Source organism: Rhamphochromis sp. 'chilingali', assembly GCF_963969265.1.
Source record: "Rhamphochromis sp. 'chilingali' genome assembly, chromosome: 2".
NCBI lineage: Eukaryota > Metazoa > Chordata > Actinopteri > Cichliformes > Cichlidae > Rhamphochromis > Rhamphochromis sp. 'chilingali'.
The window spans coordinates 26,475,071-26,494,718 of record NC_137930.1 but is presented as its reverse complement, the minus strand read 5'-3'; the positions used below and the strand labels follow the sequence as shown (position 1 = coordinate 26,494,718).

General features: G+C 39.8%; 2 protein-coding genes across 2 annotated transcripts; one reads left to right on the top strand and one right to left on the bottom strand.

Annotated features, from left to right (window-relative positions):
* Positions 1-659: 659 nt before the first annotated feature.
* LOC308391786 (plasminogen receptor (KT)-like) lies at positions 660-7,445 on the bottom strand. Its single transcript, XM_080874533.1, has 5 exons — positions 7,325-7,445; positions 7,137-7,233; positions 3,409-3,539; positions 3,183-3,292; positions 660-2,290 (listed from the first exon to the last, which is right to left on the bottom strand). Exons 2-5 carry the CDS (start codon positions 7,215-7,217, stop codon positions 2,163-2,165), a joined length of 450 nt encoding a protein of 149 aa, XP_080730659.1. The 5' UTR covers positions 7,218-7,233; positions 7,325-7,445; the 3' UTR covers positions 660-2,162.
* Positions 7,446-12,158: 4,713 nt separating this feature from the next.
* On the top strand, positions 12,159-15,501 carry LOC308387447 (plasminogen receptor (KT)-like). The gene is made up of 5 exons (XM_080867496.1): positions 12,159-12,278; positions 12,370-12,466; positions 13,842-13,972; positions 14,089-14,198; positions 15,092-15,501. Exons 2-5 carry the CDS (start codon positions 12,386-12,388, stop codon positions 15,217-15,219), a joined length of 450 nt encoding a protein of 149 aa, XP_080723622.1. The 5' UTR covers positions 12,159-12,278; positions 12,370-12,385; the 3' UTR covers positions 15,220-15,501.
* Positions 15,502-19,648: the final 4,147 nt, after the last annotated feature.

The window sequence follows — 19,648 nt, the reverse complement described above, 5'->3', positions numbered from 1 at the left end:
CATCATGCAGGTAGCTGTTCAGGAGACACTTGTGCAGCAAGCCTGGCTCAGACACAGGTTCCTGAAAGCTCCCCGTCTGCACCTGTGCCTTCAACTGTTTCGGCTTGTCCTGCTTGTGCCGCCTCCTCTCCTTCTTCTTGGTAGACATCAAGTGTTGCCACACAGATATTATGTGGAGGATGCAGCAGGCCCCCACAACTTTGGGAGGAAACAGAGGCCGACCCTCAAGGGCTCACAAGAAGATGGAGTGCCAGCGTGTTTTGAGGATGCACAAAGTAGGATCTTTAATATTTCTGGCCTTTGCTGAGCTCTGGCTCTGCTAGTTTCACTGTTTCTCTGTTGGGGAATCCTCTCACACTCAAACTGTGAAATATGCTCCACTCCAGTCCACTGAATGGCTGTGGAAAATATGAAAGAGGACATAACTTTACACATTAACTTCTAACAATTTAAGCCCAAAGAGTCATCCTGAGAAATGTCATTTAATATGCAGCATTTCATTATCACGTTAAAAAACAAACAAACCCCACATACTGCTTAAGTTGCTGCTCTTTGAGATTAAAAGATCTCATTACATTAACAGAAACACTGACATCCCTGCTCTACAGCTTTGCATTCAGGGGGTGTCCTTGTCACAAAGATCAATTCAGACACTGAAATCTTTTCAATTTTCTTTTTTTATTAATTTAAAATTTTTTCCAGATGTCAAACACAAAGTATAGATATCAGCACCTTGGAATCTACTGTGATGGCTTAAAAAAGTTGGAGGTCCAACAGCTTTGTATTGAAGCTCCCTCACACCTACAATTAAAATTTTAGTGTTGAAAATAATACATTTTATCTGTCAATACAAATGTCTGAGAATCTTTACCAATAATGCACCATTACATTTTGATCACTTCAGCTGTTGGTTATCGGCAACTGCAAAAGTTACCAGCCTGGCAGAGGGCATTTCATCAAAACAAAGCTTCTTAGAAAGTAACACGTCTATGACCTGGATAGAAAAGAACCACAGACTGAATACAAAGGATGGATTGTAGCCACTGAAATGAGAAAGAAAGGGCAAGCCTTTGCTGTTCCAGGACAGCAGGAGCTGAATGTAAAGGAGAAAAAGTGGAGGGTTTGGATGCTACGTCCATCTTTTGCATACAGTCTATCATCTAAACAGAGAGGCAAGTGACCTGCAACAGTCATCAGTGTTTCAGGAGCTTTTTAAAGGCGACGTATTACACATAAGAGCCAGATAAAATGAGCTGTTATGAAGAGTGTTTAAGAGAATTTCTGCTCTGCACTGGTCTAATTGCAGCTTTGACCAAAGTCAACAATCATTGTCTTACCACTTTGTTCAATCATCATCATTACATTCATGAACCAGGCTTATAGCAGCTGGTATTCTTGTTCATCTAAATACAACAAAACCCCCCAGAGAGATAACATAAACTGATTAATATTACTATCAATTTCCCTTCAAGTCCATCATACATAATCAAAGCAAACCCTGGAAAATAACAACCTAAAGAAAACACTGATGATATAACTGCAATTGTGCAATATTTAGAGACAAGTTATCTGCTGTGGTCACACAATGCTCTTATAACACTGTAATAAAACTTAACTCATGGATCAACATGTGGCATACACCAATCAGGCATAACATTATGACCATTAGCAAAGTGAGTAACACTGATTCAGACTATTCAACACGGAGGCCACACCTGGCATCTTGGTGCCAGATATCATGTGATGGGTCAGGGCCGCTTTGGCAGCAAAAGGGCGACCAACACAGTGTTAGTTAGGTAGTCATAATGTAATGCCCGATTGGTGTATCTGAAAGACTGAAATGAGACAGAATAAGGAGCCTTTCGTTCAATAAAGGTCAACCTGACAGAGAGAAATAGCAGAGCCTTAAAATTTTCCATGATAGAGGACGTTTGTTCTATAAATTATTACATTATTTCTCCAAGAAGGAGCTGAGGCCGCTTTTACCTTAATGCTACATAAAGTATAGTTGTGTATCGTTTAGGGAGTGGGTATGTTTTGGACAGCTAAACCTGAGGTTTCTTTGTGAGCCACTTCCCCGTCTTTGTGGTTTGTTGAAAACGAAATGTACAGTGGCTGCAGCTCCTCTCTGGAACCACGCTGTTAGACAATAACTAATTACATTATTTCTCCAAGAAGGCGCTGAGGCTGCTTTTAGCACGGCGGGCCTTCTCTATGCTCTCAAAGGTTGGAGTCCCTTGAGGTAACTGTAGACGGTCATTTTCAGTCTCCATGATATTCTCAGCTTCCCCTAAAGACATCATGAAAAACACATTTAATGGGTATAATTAGTGACTGCAATCTTTTTTAAAAATGTCATTAATGAATAACTAAACACAATATTTGTTAAACATTTAGATGCATTATTTGGTAAACAGTAAGGTCCATTTGGACAGAGACTTTTTCTTTTTTAGCATTTTGGTTCTGTTCATTACCACAATTAATTTTAAATATAACAACTTTAAATATAATTAACTCAGATCCAGTTGAACTGCCGACTGTCAGCCTTAATTCAGTGGGTTGAACAAAAAGATTGCACAAAAATGTGAGAACTAAAATGCAATCCCATCATTTCAGGACATCAAAAGTACTGGACAAATAAAATAAAATGTATTCATTTGAATCGTGCTAATGCAAGCGCCACACCTCAAATCAACTCCAGGGCTTCTATCTGCTTAATTGATAATGACATAACAAAGGAAGTGCCCACACCTGCCCATGAAATAGCCTTTCAGTCAAATGTCCAATTACTTTTTGTCCCTTTAAAAAGCGGGGGGCACACGTTAAGGGGCCGGAACTCCAAAACCTTCATCCGATTTGAATGTGGATTTTCTCATATGAAAGCTGGGCGTCTACACATTATATAGATGCCCATCATAGCGGAAAGTGGAAATTGTTTTGGTAAACAGACACTATTCATGTATTCAAATATATATATGGACCTAACTGTATATTAGAGCCTGTGTTTTCTGGATATAGTGAGTCTGTGTTTTGCTGTTCAAAGTAAAATAATCCTCTAAAACCAAAGCAAAGAATCACTATATAATGCTTGATAAGGATTTATTTACCCGTCTGTGCACCCTCTTTTTAAATGTTAAACAGGTTTCCTTAAGATGATGATGCCTGTAAGTGTGTAGCTTTACCTCTCATACGATTAATAAGCGTTCCATAGGCGCTGTCCATCTGGTAGGCAAATATGAAACTGAGAGGTATGATGGGAGCCAGCATGCCTGGGTTCTTTCTTTTAATAGCTCTAAAGAAAAATGATGATAAATAGAAGACAATATTTAACTGCAAAGATAAAAGCACAACACAGAGATGAGTCTGTGTGTGTTTGTGTCAGATCTTTGTGAGGTGTTAGAATCTCACCCTGCAGTTAGTCCCACTGTGGCCACCGCAAAGAAACTGCCAAAGTATTTCAGAAACTCTCTGGACCAGGCGATCTGCATCGCCATCTGCCGCTCTCTCATCTGGTTCTGCATCAGAATCTGGCGCTCCATCTGGGCACATGCACGCGCGCACACAGACACACAAAAATAAATTAAGAAGAAATGATGAAATAAAATTTTCCCTGCTTGGTAAGATTTCATTTTCAGTTATAATCAATTTCAGTCAATTACTGTTGATCAGAGCTGTAATAATCATCTGATTCATCAGTTAATTGTTTTATGAGAGTACAGACAGTTTAAAGAGATCTCCATAAGCACCAAAGGCTTAGTACTTTTTAAAAAAAGCCCCTAAAAACTTGTAGGAAGTGTACATTACGTGAACAGAGATGTGATTAGTTGGGAGCACAGACTGAACTTCTATGTATGCTTGAGAAGTTTCTTTGGAATTTTTTTTAAGTCATGAAACTAAACCCTGGAATCCACTGCTGTAAACATGCCAACTACAAACACTACGCTCTAGGGAAGGAGGAAGTGACAAACTTTTCATCTCCACAATCTGGGTGTTTCGTACTCCTGACATCGACTCTTGGCTGTACACTCTTTAGGTTCAATGGAAATTACAGGAATGACTTCTGTAATTGACAGTGTTTGTTCTTTTAAAGCCAGCATCCGCTGAAACAAACTAGTGAGTAGTCTGAGCACACTTAAGGGTGTCCCCCTTTAACGGCCCATGTTGTGAATGAGTGAAGAATGCAATTATGAAAAGAAAGCATTTCCCGCTCCTCCACACCATGTGTATGAGCTGCAGGAACGGGAAATGGGGTGACACGTTCGCTGAAAGGTCAGCTTTCATGACGGCTTCATCTGGGTCACAAAAAAGGAAGTAAATGGAAGATAGAGGATGTTAAATTTGAATAAACTATCCTGAAACTCACTCCAGCATCTAAGTACATAGATGCTGCAGGGTCTCCATCTTATAAAAATGAAGCAGTTCAATATGCCCATATACACAAATACGTAACATAAGTAAAGATCACTGCACATCTTTGCTCAGCCACCAGTTTCACATTATTAGTTAGTTTGTCTCCAAAGCGCTCAACCTGAAATGGCCCTCTGATGTACTCATTCCTAATCATGTCCTTCATGGTCACTCCAAACAAAAAAATCTTAACATCTTCAACTCTGTCACCTCCAGTTTTCCAAACCACACATCATAGCATCTTAAAAACCTTTCCTTTCAGTCTGCAACTATCCATCACAAATTACCGCTGACACTCGTCTCCACCCACTGTTACTTTGGATGGTTGGATGCTATTTGAACTCATCCACTTTCACTGCCTCTGCTCCTTCAATATTCTGCCCATCTCCCTCTCATTTTTGTGCTGATGCCAAATGACTCATGAGTGTTTATAATAATGAACACTTATAACAACAATAATAATGATAATGTGTCATCTACATTAAAGACTTCAGGGTCTTTGTATAACATTCTTTACCATTTTCTGTTTCTACAGGCTGTTTGTATGGGATAGCTACGAACCCATAAGTGATAAATTAGCCCTATTAGTGTAGATGTGCAATTCAAAACTAGACAAACATATCTGCTGGTGGGAATATCAAAAGGAAAAGATTTGGTTTTGGCAAGCTCAGACAAGCAGCAGACTGTGACTCTGGGACAGGACTGGAAAAAGCAGAAATGAACCAACGCAGTCTGAGGGTGACATTTGTGAAGGGTGCAAGTATGAACACAAGGCGGGACACTAACTTGAAAACAGATGCACACAAATCATCATGATCTACACATTGGAAGAAGGAAAAGAAACAGATGTAACATGTGAGAAAGAAAAGCAGAGCAAATACATGCGGAAAACATGTGCAGCAGGTATTCCTGATGAATACAAAATATTTCATGTTAGGGTTTTTTTTTTTGTGGATTAAGGTTTTTTTTTTTTTTTACATGTTTGCAAACTTTGACTTTTGGGCACTCTGTATGCTCTCATGCTTTTAAAAATGATTTGTCCAAAATTGGATATGGAGTAATGTTCCTAAATGTACTAGTAAATCCACAAAGAAAGGACTCAAGGACCTGAGGTGCCTAACCAATGCTAAGATTTCAATTCTATTGAAATATTGCCAGGGGATTGAAAATAGGCATTTAAAAAAGCATCTTACAGTTACAGTAATTTGGAAAGATTTCAGAAAGCTTTGACCCTCTTTGACTCCATCTTTCCAAAGAAAGCTCCTCCTGCTTAAGACAGCAATATGAACATCTGAGCCCAGTGGTGTATTTCCACAGAAGAATTTCTTTTTGTGACTAAAAATTGAGGAAGAGTGTCCAAATGTGTTTAACTTTTTTTTTTGGCAGCAATAAACATGACAGTTTACTTATTTTAATTTAAGACATGTTTAATTTCAATTAAGTTTAAAACTTTTTTATTTAATGTAAAATTATATATTTTTTTAAATTTACTTTCAAATTCTTCAGTTGCTGAATGGGCTGCATAGTTTTCATAAATTGCATAGTTCAGAATAGCTATAATTGTACCAGATGGTTGCATTCAGTTAAGTTGGACTAGACTGTAATACAAACCATTCAATTTGTCAACAATAAAACTGACTGAAATGAGAGAAAGACTGAGTGTGAGACTTTGATATTAGATAAAATGAATATTGATAAAGTTTATCTTTATGTACAGAATATGAATATCGCAAAATATTTTTAAAAAAAATCACAATAATATCGTATCGTGCTTTAAATATTGTGATAATATCGTATCGCGAGTTGTATGGTGATTCCCACCTCTACCCCCTACTATAAATCCATTTTGATGGCACCAATTCCTCATTCCTAGGAAGTCCATTCTCAAAATATGTGTACCGTACATATGAGCAGCCACAGGAGATTTTTGAAACTGTGTATCAGGCACCGAACTAGACTACATGTTAGAATATGTATCCCCGCCTTCCAGAACTGCTTTACAGACTTGGATCCACATCTTACTAACACACTATAAGAGCTAGAAAAATGAGAAGAGTGAGGTTAAAGCTGAGTGTATGCTCACCCCAGTCCAGAAGCCATAGCATGATCTTCACCAGGGTAACAAACTTTTTTTCTACCTGTGCAAGTTTCCTCTTTAAGTAGAATCACAGTGGTACCTGCTGTGAAATCACTTTGGGCTGGTTTTTGACTTTGGTGTGTAGTAATACTTAAACACTAAAAGAAAGATGGTATGCGTGTCGTCATTAGGACAGGGGTTTGTGTCAGTGTGTGGGACAAAGGAAGTAACGCACAGTGATCACACTACTCAGACAATGAGCAGTGTAGTTAATTACCTCCTCCAGAGAGTAGTGGGAAAGTAGTGGGTCTAAATGGATTTGGTTGTAGTCATAGAGATTAAAAATGTTTGCAGACCTACAGTTGCTGTGGATGTCTCCTGTACTCATGGAGCTGATACAAAAATAATGCAAATAAACAAGTGCACAATTTAAACTTAGTCCGACATCATTTCAGCATCTGCAACTAGTACAATTTCAAAGTATGAAGGTAAAACCTTTTGGTGGGAAGGTTTGGGGCAATTTTATGTGTTAAAAAATAATTAAAAATCTGCTTTTTTTTTTTTTGCTTTTTCACTTTCACCATCTTTCACTAGTGAAAGATGTCACAGCAGAGGTCAGAGGTGATGTGCGAGTGGGTGCACTTTCACTCACCTGCAGCCGTGCATTCGTTAGCATGAATTCTTGTTGCTTTTTTAAATTGTCATCCATGGATTTGGACAGCAGGACACCCATGGCTGCGTTGGCGTTTCTGTGAATAAAACACGCAGTCATTCAAACGTGCTGCTCTGCTCTCATCACAACAGCAAACAAAATTCCAGAGTCGGGCTTAGAAAAGCCACCTGCTTCAAACTGGATTTGTTTCAGCATGTAGTGACCTCTTCAGTCCTTCAGTGTCTCTTCACTTCAGCTTTAGCTTTAAGCCTCAACTCATTTTAAGCTTTCCCGTTAAGTTAGCGAATAACAACACGACTACTGTCTACACAGAGGAAGTATTTGCAGCCCACCAAAAGGTTTTACCAGAGAAAAAGAGGGGAAAGTGTTTTTTTTTTTTTACTTTTACACCAATTCAGGATTTTTAATAATGTCAACTCTAAGAAGCATATTTGTTTACAAAATGGTCACAAATAACAGGAAAAGGCGTTGATTTTTGTCAGATAAGACGATGAATTCGCCTCCTTCAAAAATACTGTAAATGCTTCAGCTAGAACCACAGTTACTGCCAAATGCAATAAATACTGAAGCACTTCCACAGGTAAGTGCTTACGAGCTTTATCTTATGATTGCCTATCAGGTATGCTTTTTGACTTGTGCTATGTTTAAAGTGATAAATGTTACAAGGTCAACAGTAATAAAATAGCTGGCTCCTTTTTTTTGAATGAAGGTGATACATACGTGCAGCTTCATGCATACAGAATGGATGAGGTGCTGCAACTGAGACCCGCCGTTTGTCTTTTCTGGTCGGCGAGTGGAGAATCACACAGGCTGGTCTGCAAAGAGAGCTTTAGGATGCTTCCTCCCACTGTCCACTGCATCGTCCATCCACAGGGTTTGCAGGGCTGGCTCAACCCATGGCTGCCACACCACTAAGATGTTTTCAGAAATATGCAAGCATGCAACAATCATGTTTTACAGTCCTGTGGTCTCAGCCTCAGATGCTTATTAAATCACACAAAGCTCATGTAGAAACAAACAAACGAACAAAATATGTTCTCCTTAATTTCTGTCAACCACACGTTTCCAGCTATCATGGTTGCTAGGCAACCTGGGCAGCGCGACGGAGGCTGGACCATCCCATTTCACAAGCCTCGCACTTCCGGCCTTAGCGGTCTTTGAGTACGCGGCCCTTGAGGACCATTGAGGCTGCGTACTTTAAGGCTGCAGACCCTGAATTGGGATACAGCCATAAAAACCATGAAAAAATATTGCCGTAATATGAAGCGATAGACTTTTTCATATCGTCATCCATATGTGTCGTTATATCGAACAGCCCTATTTTGAACTCTCCTCGTCCTTTGAGTGCGCAGTCGCCTTTGTTATATAGCAAGGTATTTAAAATGAATAAATAAATATCCCGTTCGTTTCAATACGCATGATCTGAGCATGCGCGGAATGACACGGAGCTATTCTTTGATCCTTTGATCTTCTCAAAGGGGAGACTGTGACGTGACGGTCGACCGCACGTCACAGTCTCCCGTGACGGTTGACGTCACCATCTCTGCCACATGAGTCTATAAATAGAGGTGCTTCAACACAGTTTACCTTTAGGACGGCCGCACGTAGAAAACAGCCTTCATTAATCTTGCGCGTGTAGTTAGCAAATATAAACAAATCACGTCTTTCAATCGTACAATACTGCAAGAATCAAGGAAAGCAATAGAGAACTCGTCATCTGTAAACATGTCAAACTCCGCTTGGGGCGCGATTTGCACTGTGGGCACTTATGCTCACAAAATTATGAGAAAAACGTTGGGATTTGATGACCAACGTTCACCCACTGCTGACCAAACTGTATGCGAGGCACCTGAAGTTCGCTGTGGTAACCAAATTTTACACGCGGAACATGAGGTACCATTGCCAGATCAGCATATACCTGAACCCCGCTTCAGCAGCTGCAGAGGACAGCATAATCAGAATAGCGGTTTAAACCAAGTGTGTGAAATTCTTCACCCTGAACATATACAGCAGCAGCCTTCTGTGATTCAAAGACATCAGCTATGGGAAAATTCAAATCGAGATGCATCAGACCCTGCTGAATCCACGATCCCAGACCTAAGACCTAGTCCCTTGGAAGGGAGAGAAGAACATAATGGGATTCTTCATAGAGGGGTTTCTATCATCAGGAAAGGAACTGGATTTTTAGGACAATCCATTACCACAGTGTCCAACATGTGCAAGTCAGCAATTGTGGCTATTCGTCCCATGTTCTGGAAAATGGTCCAAGAGGTCAGAAATTATGTGGCACACCTGATGTCACGTGCTGTAGGATGTATTTGCGTTTGCCTTTACATTTTATTGTTCTTGGTCAACAAAATTGGAGCTATATTAATTTATTTACTTTCATTTTTAGCACAATACCTTTAATTTTCCTCTATGGAAATGGAAAAGGTGAAGACAACCTAATGTCAGTGCCAACTTTATTTGGCTCTAACTGGACTATGACGATTTTAATAGGGAAATAACTAATAATTGGGGTATAATGGGGTTAATTAGGCTCTTGCCATCTCAGTCATGCAAACAACAGTTGAAAACCCAGCCAGTCACGGCAGAAGGCTGCTCCTTCCTGAGCCTGGTTCTGCTGGAGGTTTCTTCCCAACGGGGAGTTTTTCCTCCCCACAGTTGCCAAGTGCTTGCTCATAGGGGATCATCAGATTGCTGGCCTGTCTCTAATACTGTAGGGACTACCTTACAGTATTAGAGACAGGCAGCTGTTGTTTGCATTCAAAGCCACATAAATAAATTTGAATTCTCAATGAAATGAATGGATTTGATTTGATTCCTTTACCTTCACAGAATCCTTTTACTTCAGTTTTGTCTTCTGCTTCTTGGTAGCAATAATTAAGCTTCTTGCCCCATTCATCCTTATGCTCTCCTGTTTTTTCCTAACTGGCATGTCTGACCCGTGGGAGTGCAGACACCACACAGAGAAAGCCTCAGACTTTAAAGCCGGAAACATTTTCAGTGACGTCACAGAACAACGCACCTGCAGTCCACACAGTAGGTGACGTATCATTTAGTTAATCTTATGATTGCCGATCAGGTATGCTTTTAGACTTGTGCTATGTTTGAAATGATAAATGTTACAAGGTCAACAGTAGTAACATTGCTAGCTCCAGTTTTTTTTAAATGAAAGTGACAGATGTTAATGTGTGAAAAGCTTTAACCTTCCCATTGTGATGAATTGACCTGATTTCAAGTTTTAAAATGTAAAAAGAAAATTGTTAAAAGGACCTTTCTTATACAAAATTTCTGCTTGGATTAAAAAGTGTAACCAGCATATAAAATGAAAATGGTTTGACCTGGCAGCCAAAGTGGAGGCTGAAAGGGTCTAAAACTACATCTGTCTTTGCAACTGTGAGACATATTTCCCCAACACACACACACACACACACACACACACACACACACACACACACACACACACACTCCGTATTCTATTGACCTGACGTGTAAAGTGCAAGAACGCAGGTGTTGTGAACTGTCCTGTTCCTGTGGGCAGTAATGGAGTTGATAATAAGATATCAGCAAAGTTTACTGGAAGTTTTTGGGTTCTGACACTTCTGGATGGCTAAACAAACTGACTCAGGGATATCCTTGCTGTACCACAGAAACAACACAACAGGAGGGTTAAAAACTGAGACCACAGTGAAATTAAGCATTCTTTGGTCAACACTGCCACCTACTGGACTCTACATTAAGGCCTAAGATTTTCAACTTTGGTTTAAATCATCTAGCCACGCAATGTGAGGAAAAGTTTACTCCAAACACAGTGAGGTTCATTCAAAGGAACTTTTATGTAGATGATGGACTTGTAAGTGTTATATCAGAAGCTGAAGCAATAAAACTAGTGAAAGAGGCAAGAGAATTGTGTAGCAAGGGTAAACTAAGATTAGACAAAGTTCATACCAAACTGTGAAAATCTGATAAAGTCACTGTCGGGAGAAGAGAGTGCTGAAAGTATTAGGGACTTAGATCTATTGATGGAAAGACCACTTGGTGTTCAGTGGTGCATTTCTTCTGATGAGTTTTAGTTCAGAGTAACTGTAAAAGAGCGCCTAATGACAAGAAGAGGAATTCTGTGCACAATAGCATCAGTGTACGACCCACTGGGATTTGTGGCACCCTTCATCCTAAGAGGAAAACAAATCCTGCAACAGTTATGCCAAGAGAAAGTAGAATGGGACGAGCCACTCTCAGATCAACACTGTCACTGTGGGAATCCTAGATCTTCAAAACTTGTCAAAGGTGAAAGTTCAAAGACGTGTCTTACCTGCAAACACAGGCAGTGTGAACTACACCATTTTTCAGACGCTGGTGTGACAGGCTACGGAAAATGTAGTTATTTAAGAACAGAACAGAACAAAGAAATCAAGGACTTGACTCGAGGGAAGGACATTCAACTGAAGGATAAGACACACAAGCTCTACAGCCTAAGTCCATTTGTTGATGAGCAGGGAGTACTTAGGGTGGGAGGACAAGAGCAACTCTACACCCATATATCAAACATCCTGCCATTATCCCCAAATCAAGTCATGTTGTGTTTACTTATTAAACAGAACAGCATCAAGGAAGAGGAATAACTGTCACTGAGCTGCGCTCCAATAGAGTATGCATTAAAGGATGCAGCAATTCAGTTGCTTCTCACATCTACAATTGATATAGACATAGATATGATTGTTTATTTAATGGTAATTATATTTTATGTAAAAAGGATGGGGAGAGGAAGGAAGGGAAGGGGAAAAAGAGGGGAGGGAAAGGGAAAAGGGGAAAAAAGGAAAAAAAAAACTGTCAATGTAAATGAGATATATACTTTGTTGCTTGATTTGAATAAAGAAAAGAAAAATCCTGAATTGGTGTAAAAGTAAAAAAACAAAAACACTTTCCCCTCTTTTTCTCTGGTAAAACCTTTTGGTGGGCTGCAAATACTTCCTCTGTGTAGACAGTAGTCGTGTTGTTATTCGCTAACTTAACGGGAAAGCTTAAAATGAGTTGAGGCTTAAAGCTAAAGCTGAAGTGAAGAGACACTGAAGGACTGAAGAGGTCACTACATGCTGAAACAAATCCAGTTTGAAGCAGGTGGCTTTTCTAAGCCCGACTCTGGAATTTTGTTTGCTGCTGTGATGAGAGCAGAGCAGCACGTTTGAATGACTGCGTGTTTAATTCACAGAAACGCCAACGCAGCCATGGGTGTCCTGCTGTCCAAATCCATGGATGACAATTTAAAAAAGCAACAAGAATTCATGCTAACGAATGCACGGCTGCAGGTGAATGAAAGTGCACCCACTCGCACATCACCTCTGACCTCTGCTGTGACATCTTTCACCATCTAGTGAAAGATGGGGAACACTCATGATTCATTTGGCATCAGCACAAAAATGAGAGGGAGATGGGCAGAATATTGAAGGAGCAGAGGCAGTGAAAGTGGATGAGTTCAAATAGCATCCAACCATCCAAAGTAACAGTGGGTGGAGACGAGTGTCAGCGGTAATTTGTGATGGATAGTTGCAGACTGAAAGGAAAGGTTTTCAAGATGCTATGATGTGTGGTTTGGAAAACTGGAGGTGACAGAGTTGAAGATGTTAAGATTTTTTTGTTTGGAGTGACCATGAAGGACATGATTAGGAATGAGTACATCAGAGGGCCATTTCAGGTTGAGCGCTTTGGAGACAAACTAACTAATAATGTGAAACTGGTGGCTGAGCAAAGATGTGCAGTGATCTTTACTTATGTTACGTATTTGTGTATATGGGCATATTGAACTGCTTCATTTTTATAAGATGGAGACCCTGCAGCATCTATGTACTTAGATGCTGGAGTGAGTTTCAGGATAGTTTATTCAAATTTAACATCCTCTATCTTCCATTTACTTCCTTTTTTGTGACCCAGATGAAGCCGTCATGAAAGCTGACCTTTCAGCGAACGTGTCACCCCATTTCCCGTTCCTGCAGCTCATACACATGGTGTGGAGGAGCGGGAAATGCTTTCTTTTCATAAATGCATTCTTCACTCATTCACAACATGGGCCGTTAAAGGGGGACACCCTTAAGTGTGCTCAGACTACTCACTAGTTTGTTTCAGCGGATGCTGGCTTTAAAAGAACAAACACTGTCAATTACAGAAGTCATTCCTGTAATTTCCATTGAACCTAAAGAGTGTACAGCCAAGAGTCGATGTCAGGAGTACGAAACACCCAGATTGTGGAGATGAAAAGTTTGTCACTTCCTCCTTCCCTAGAGCGTAGTGTTTGTAGTTGGCATGTTTACAGCAGTGGATTCCAGGGTTTAGTTTCATGACTTAAAAAAAATGCCAAAGAAACTTCTCAAGCATACATAGAAGTTCAGTCTGTGCTCCCAACTAATCACATCTCTGTTCACGTAATGTACACTTCCTACAAGTTTTTAGGGGCTTTTTTAAAAAGTACTAAGCCTTTGGTGCTTATGGAGATCTCTTTAAACTGTCTGTACTCTCATAAAACAATTAACTGATGAATCAGATGATTATTTACAGCTCTGATCAACAGTAATTGACTGAAATTGATTATAACTGAAAATGAAATCTTACCAAGCAGGGAAAATTTTATTTCATCATTTCTTCTTAATTTATTTTTGTGTGTCTGTGTGCGCGCGTGCATGTGCCCAGATGGAGCGCCAGATTCTGATGCAGAACCAGATGAGAGAGCGGCAGATGGCGATGCAGATCGCCTGGTCCAGAGAGTTTCTGAAATACTTTGGCAGTTTCTTTGCGGTGGCCACAGTGGGACTAACTGCAGGGTGAGATTCTAACACCTCACAAAGATCTGACACAAACACACACAGACTCATCTCTGTGTTGTGCTTTTATCTTTGCAGTTAAATATTGTCTTCTGTTTATCATCATTTTTCTTTAGAGCTATTAAAAGAAAGAACCCAGGCATGCTGGCTCCCATCATACCTCTCAGTTTCATATTTGCCTACCAGATGGACAGCGCCTATGGAACGCTTATTAATCGTATGAGAGGTAAAGCTACACACTTACAGGCATCATCATCTTAAGGAAACCTGTTTAACATTTAAAAAGAGGGTGCACAGACGGGTAAATAAATCCTTATCAAGCATTATATAGTGATTCTTTGCTTTGGTTTTAGAGGATTATTTTACTTTGAACAGCAAAACACAGACTCACTATATCCAGAAAACACAGGCTCTAATATACAGTTAGGTCCATATATATATTTGAATACATGAATAGTGTCTGTTTACCAAAACAATTTCCACTTTCCGCTATGATGGGCATCTATATAATGTGTAGACGCCCAGCTTTCATATGAGAAAATCCACATTCAAATCGGATGAAGGTTTTGGAGTTCCGGCCCCTTAACGTGTGCCCCCCGCTTTTTAAAGGGACAAAAAGTAATTGGACATTTGACTGAAAGGCTATTTCATGGGCAGGTGTGGGCACTTCCTTTGTTATGTCATTATCAATTAAGCAGATAGAAGCCCTGGAGTTGATTTGAGGTGTGGCGCTTGCATTAGCACGATTCAAATGAATACATTTTATTTTATTTGTCCAGTTACTTTTGATGTCCTGAAATGATGGGATTGCATTTTAGTTCTCACATTTTTGTGCAATCTTTTTGTTCAACCCACTGAATTAAGGCTGACAGTCGGCAGTTCAACTGGATCTGAGTTAATTATATTTAAAGTTGTTATATTTAAAATTAATTGTGGTAATGAACAGAACCAAAATGCTAAAAAAGAAAAAGTCTCTGTCCAAATGGACCTTACTGTTTACCAAATAATGCATCTAAATGTTTAACAAATATTGTGTTTAGTTATTCATTAATGACATTTTTAAAAAAGATTGCAGTCACTAATTATACCCATTAAATGTGTTTTTCATGATGTCTTTAGGGGAAGCTGAGAATATCATGGAGACTGAAAATGACCGTCTACAGTTACCTCAAGGGACTCCAACCTTTGAGAGCATAGAGAAGGCCCGCCGTGCTAAAAGCAGCCTCAGCGCCTTCTTGGAGAAATAATGTAATTAGTTATTGTCTAACAGCGTGGTTCCAGAGAGGAGCTGCAGCCACTGTACATTTCGTTTTCAACAAACCACAAAGACGGGGAAGTGGCTCACAAAGAAACCTCAGGTTTAGCTGTCCAAAACATACCCACTCCCTAAACGATACACAACTATACTTTATGTAGCATTAAGGTAAAAGCGGCCTCAGCTCCTTCTTGGAGAAATAATGTAATAATTTATAGAACAAACGTCCTCTATCATGGAAAATTTTAAGGCTCTGCTATTTCTCTCTGTCAGGTTGACCTTATTGAACGAAAGGCTCCTGACTCTTTGGGCTTAAATTGTTAGAAGTTAATGTGTAAAGTTATGTCCTCTTTCATATTTTCCACAGCCATTCAGTGGACTGGAGTGGAGCATATTTCACAGTTTGAGTGTGAGAGGATTCCCCAACAGAGAAACAGTGAAACTAGCAGAGCCAGAGCTCAGCAAAGGCCAGAAATATTAAAGATCCTACTTTGTGCATCCTCAAAACACGCTGGCACTCCATCTTCTTGTGAGCCCTTGAGGGTCGGCCTCTGTTTCCTCCCAAAGTTGTGGGGGCCTGCTGCATCCTCCACATAATATCTGTGTGGCAACACTTGATGTCTACCAAGAAGAAGGAGAGGAGGCGGCACAAGCAGGACAAGCCGAAACAGTTGAAGGCACAGGTGCAGACGGGGAGCTTTCAGGAACCTGTGTCTGAGCCAAACTTGCTGCACAAGTGTCTCCTGAACAGCTACCTGCACGATGTAGTGCTGCAACTGAGACCCGCCGTTTGCCTTTTCTGGTCGGCGAGTGGAGAATCGCACAAGCTGGTCTGCAAAGAGAGCTTTAGGATGCTTCCTCCCACTGTCCACTGCATCGTCCATCCACAGGGTTTGCAGGGCTGGCTCAACCCATGGCTGCCACACCACTAAGATGTTTTCAGAAATATGCAAGCATGCAACAATCATGTTTTACAGTCCTGTGGTCTCAGCCTCAGATGCTTATTAAATCACACAAAGCTCATGTAGAAACAAACAAACGAACAAAATATGTTCTCCTTAATTTCTGTCAACCACACGTTTCCAGCTATCATGGTTGCTAGGAAACCTGGGCAGCGCGACGGAGGCTAGACCGTCCCAACGTTCACCCACTGCTGACCAAACTGTATGCGAGGCACCTGAAGTTCGCTGTGGTAACCAAATTTTACATGCGGAACATGAGGTACCATTGCCAGATCAGCATATACCTGAACCCCGCTTCAGCAGCTGCAGAGGACAGCATAATCAGAATAGCGGTTTAAACCAAGTGTGTGAAATTCTTCACCCTGAACATATACAGCAGCAGCCTTCTGTGATTCAAAGACATCAGCTATGGGAAAATTCAAATCGAGATGCATCAGACCCTGCTGAATCCACGATCCCAGACCTAAGACCTAGTCCCTTGGAAGGGAGAGAAGAACATAATGGGATTCTTCATAGAGGGGTTTCTATCATCAGGAGAGGAACTGGATTTTTAGGACAATCCATTACCACAGTGTCTAACATGTGCAAGTCAGCAATTGTGGCTATTTGTCCCAATAGAGGTACGAGAGAAGAACATTTTTGTACCTATAGGTAAATTTTTTTTTAAATGTTCCCTTAAAAGTACAATACTGGTCTTTAAAAGTCCAGAAATGCCCCTTTAAAGGTTCAATTTGAAATAAAGTACAAATCTGTACCATTTTGACCTGTACTGCAGTGACAGGGGCAGAATGTGGTAATGGGTCAGCATGGGAAAATCTGGATGGGCCTGGTTAATTGTAAAATTCATATGAGATGTGAGTGTGCTCATAAAAGCTACATGTTATAATCAAATCTGTTGGTCCTCTCCTCTGTACGTAAATTATCCTATGATGCAAAGAATATCTGTAACCTACCTTTGTGTAAGTTATGTTAAATTATATTAAAAAACACACACACACAATGACATGCAGGCACAACCAAATGATGTTAAAAAAAAAACTGGTCCATTTCCATTTTATTAAGTTCCAGTTATAATTTTTTAATGTTTTAAATCTTTCAAAAACGTGAAATCATTTTACTGTTATGTTTGGCCATTTACTTTTGTGCTTTTACTACATCCTAGAATTGTTCATTAATTGTGAGGTTTTTATGGAATTTGCAACATCAAGTTAAACCGAGGTTCTTTGGAAGTTAAAATGTCAAGCAGATTTTTATGTTACGGTGACTACATTTTGTAAGTTACAAATATAGTTCGCCAAGACAGCATAACGGTTTCTAAACAACTGCGCATTAATACCACAATGTTGTATTTTCATGTGTCAAGTTCGCAACGCGCATTAATCCCAAAGGCCGAAAAGGCAGCAGCGATGAGTGCTCCGCCTCCGCGCTGACTAGCGTTGACGCAGAAAATGACTCTCAGGGGGTTATCCACGGAGGAGCTCCTTAAAAGGTTGATGGAAGAAGGCATTGACGTGTCAGACGACGAGGCGCAAAGATTTACAGTAGAGTTAGCAAAAGTCCGAAGAGGTAGATTTAACATGGGCGAAAGCTAGCAGTTAGCGAAGTTTTAAACAAAGAAAGGTACAAATGTGGACTATTTAGACTGTTGGTGGAATGTTCAACGTCTGTCTGCCCGCCGTATTCGAGTGTTTTATCAATAAATAGTGACGAACCCTGTACAACAATGTAAAAAAATCAATAATTTCTCAAAACATGCTAGTATGTAAATATAGCTATTAACAAAATCGTTTTCTAAGCAAAATTTATAGCATCTAACTTGTTTCCCGCTCAAAGGGATTTTAAACAATGGAAGGCACACATTTGTACCATTCCACCTACTTAGTGGGATTTTCGAATATGAGAGCTGTAAGCTCTGCGCAGGGACACTTACTTACATTTTTATATTACCAGTTAATTTATATTAACAATTAATCAAGAGAATTAATTGTAACTTCCTTTTGGGGAATATAGACAGATTCACAATGATAGCTTATTATTATTATTATTATTATTGACCATAATGTCACTTTAAAACTAAATTTGAAAATGGTTTTATTTTTATTTCATACTGTACTTTATATTTCAGATAACGATGTAGATGGATTGACGGTAGACTGTGGACTCACTGAGACCATGGTTGCATATCTTTTTGACAAGTCTTTCAAAAAGCAGCTGAAGTTCAGAGACTTCACAAACCGCTACAAGGAAGTCATCATCACTTTACAACCGGTCGACCCATTTGAAGGTACAGTTGAAGGTCCAGTGTCCCAAGCAAACCAGAGGTAAGTTGCGATAAATGTCTAAATTTGCATATGCATTTAAGTGCTTGCAAAATGGCTAGTTAATGCTGTTTTCCTACTGTATTGCAGTTCTATACCTTCTTGCCGTAGATTGCCTGCAGTTATTTCCATTCCAAAATTCCCACAAGATGTCCAGAGTCGCTTGGATCTCAAAGAACCAGTCTAGAAAGAACAGAAGTACTGAAACAAAATAATTGGGACTCTTTATGAAATGCTGTCACAGTACACAATGTAAGGGTTCCTTTCTGAATAATTACATTAATTTCTTAATATTAATATTGCTGTTGTAAGAGAGGCAGAGAACAAATGCTTAGCCCATCTGCCTCCCAATCTGGAGACCAGCGTTCGAGTCTGGCGTGACACACGGTTCCAATGAACTGGCAATAGTGGTAAAACCATACATCCTGTGTCTCCAGACACTGTCTGGACTATGATATCCAAAGTGTTCATTTTCGAATTTGCTCAAGAGTAAATTAATAATTCAGGACTGCAGTCAATTAATTAATGAAGTTTGGGAGAGGTGTGGCTGTTTGTCCACGCCCATTTTTAAAAAATTAAAATCAACTTTAGCTACATTGATTTGACATTGGTCTACAACATACTATTTACGGTAATAACAATATGATTAGAAGAATTGAAGAACAGAAAAGCCCCCAGGAAAGGATAAGAGTAATCAGTGTACTGTCGGTTGTTTTTCTTATGTTTGAAACAGGTACCCAACCCACTCAGACTACATCCAGGTCATCAAAGCCCTGATTGTGAAGTATCCTTTCTTAAGAGATGTACACGGAAATGGTTATGTGAGTACCTCTCCTTTTTTGTTTCTTTTATAGATTATATTAATATAAAGTAAGCATAATTAACTACTTATATACATTTGAAACAACTAGGACACCTGGCACAGCCAACTCAAGAGAAAGTTCAAAGCAGAACGGGCTCCCCTAATCAGCAACGAAGAAGTGAACCGGGTTAAAGAAAAGTTTGTATGCACGCAGAAACATCGGACCACAGAGGAATCGAGCAGCTCCTGTCTGAAGAGACTGAAGCCCTCTCTCGTAAGTCCTCACACCCTCAGCCTCTAAGAGCTAAGGTAACATATAGTCTTATTATGTTCACTGTA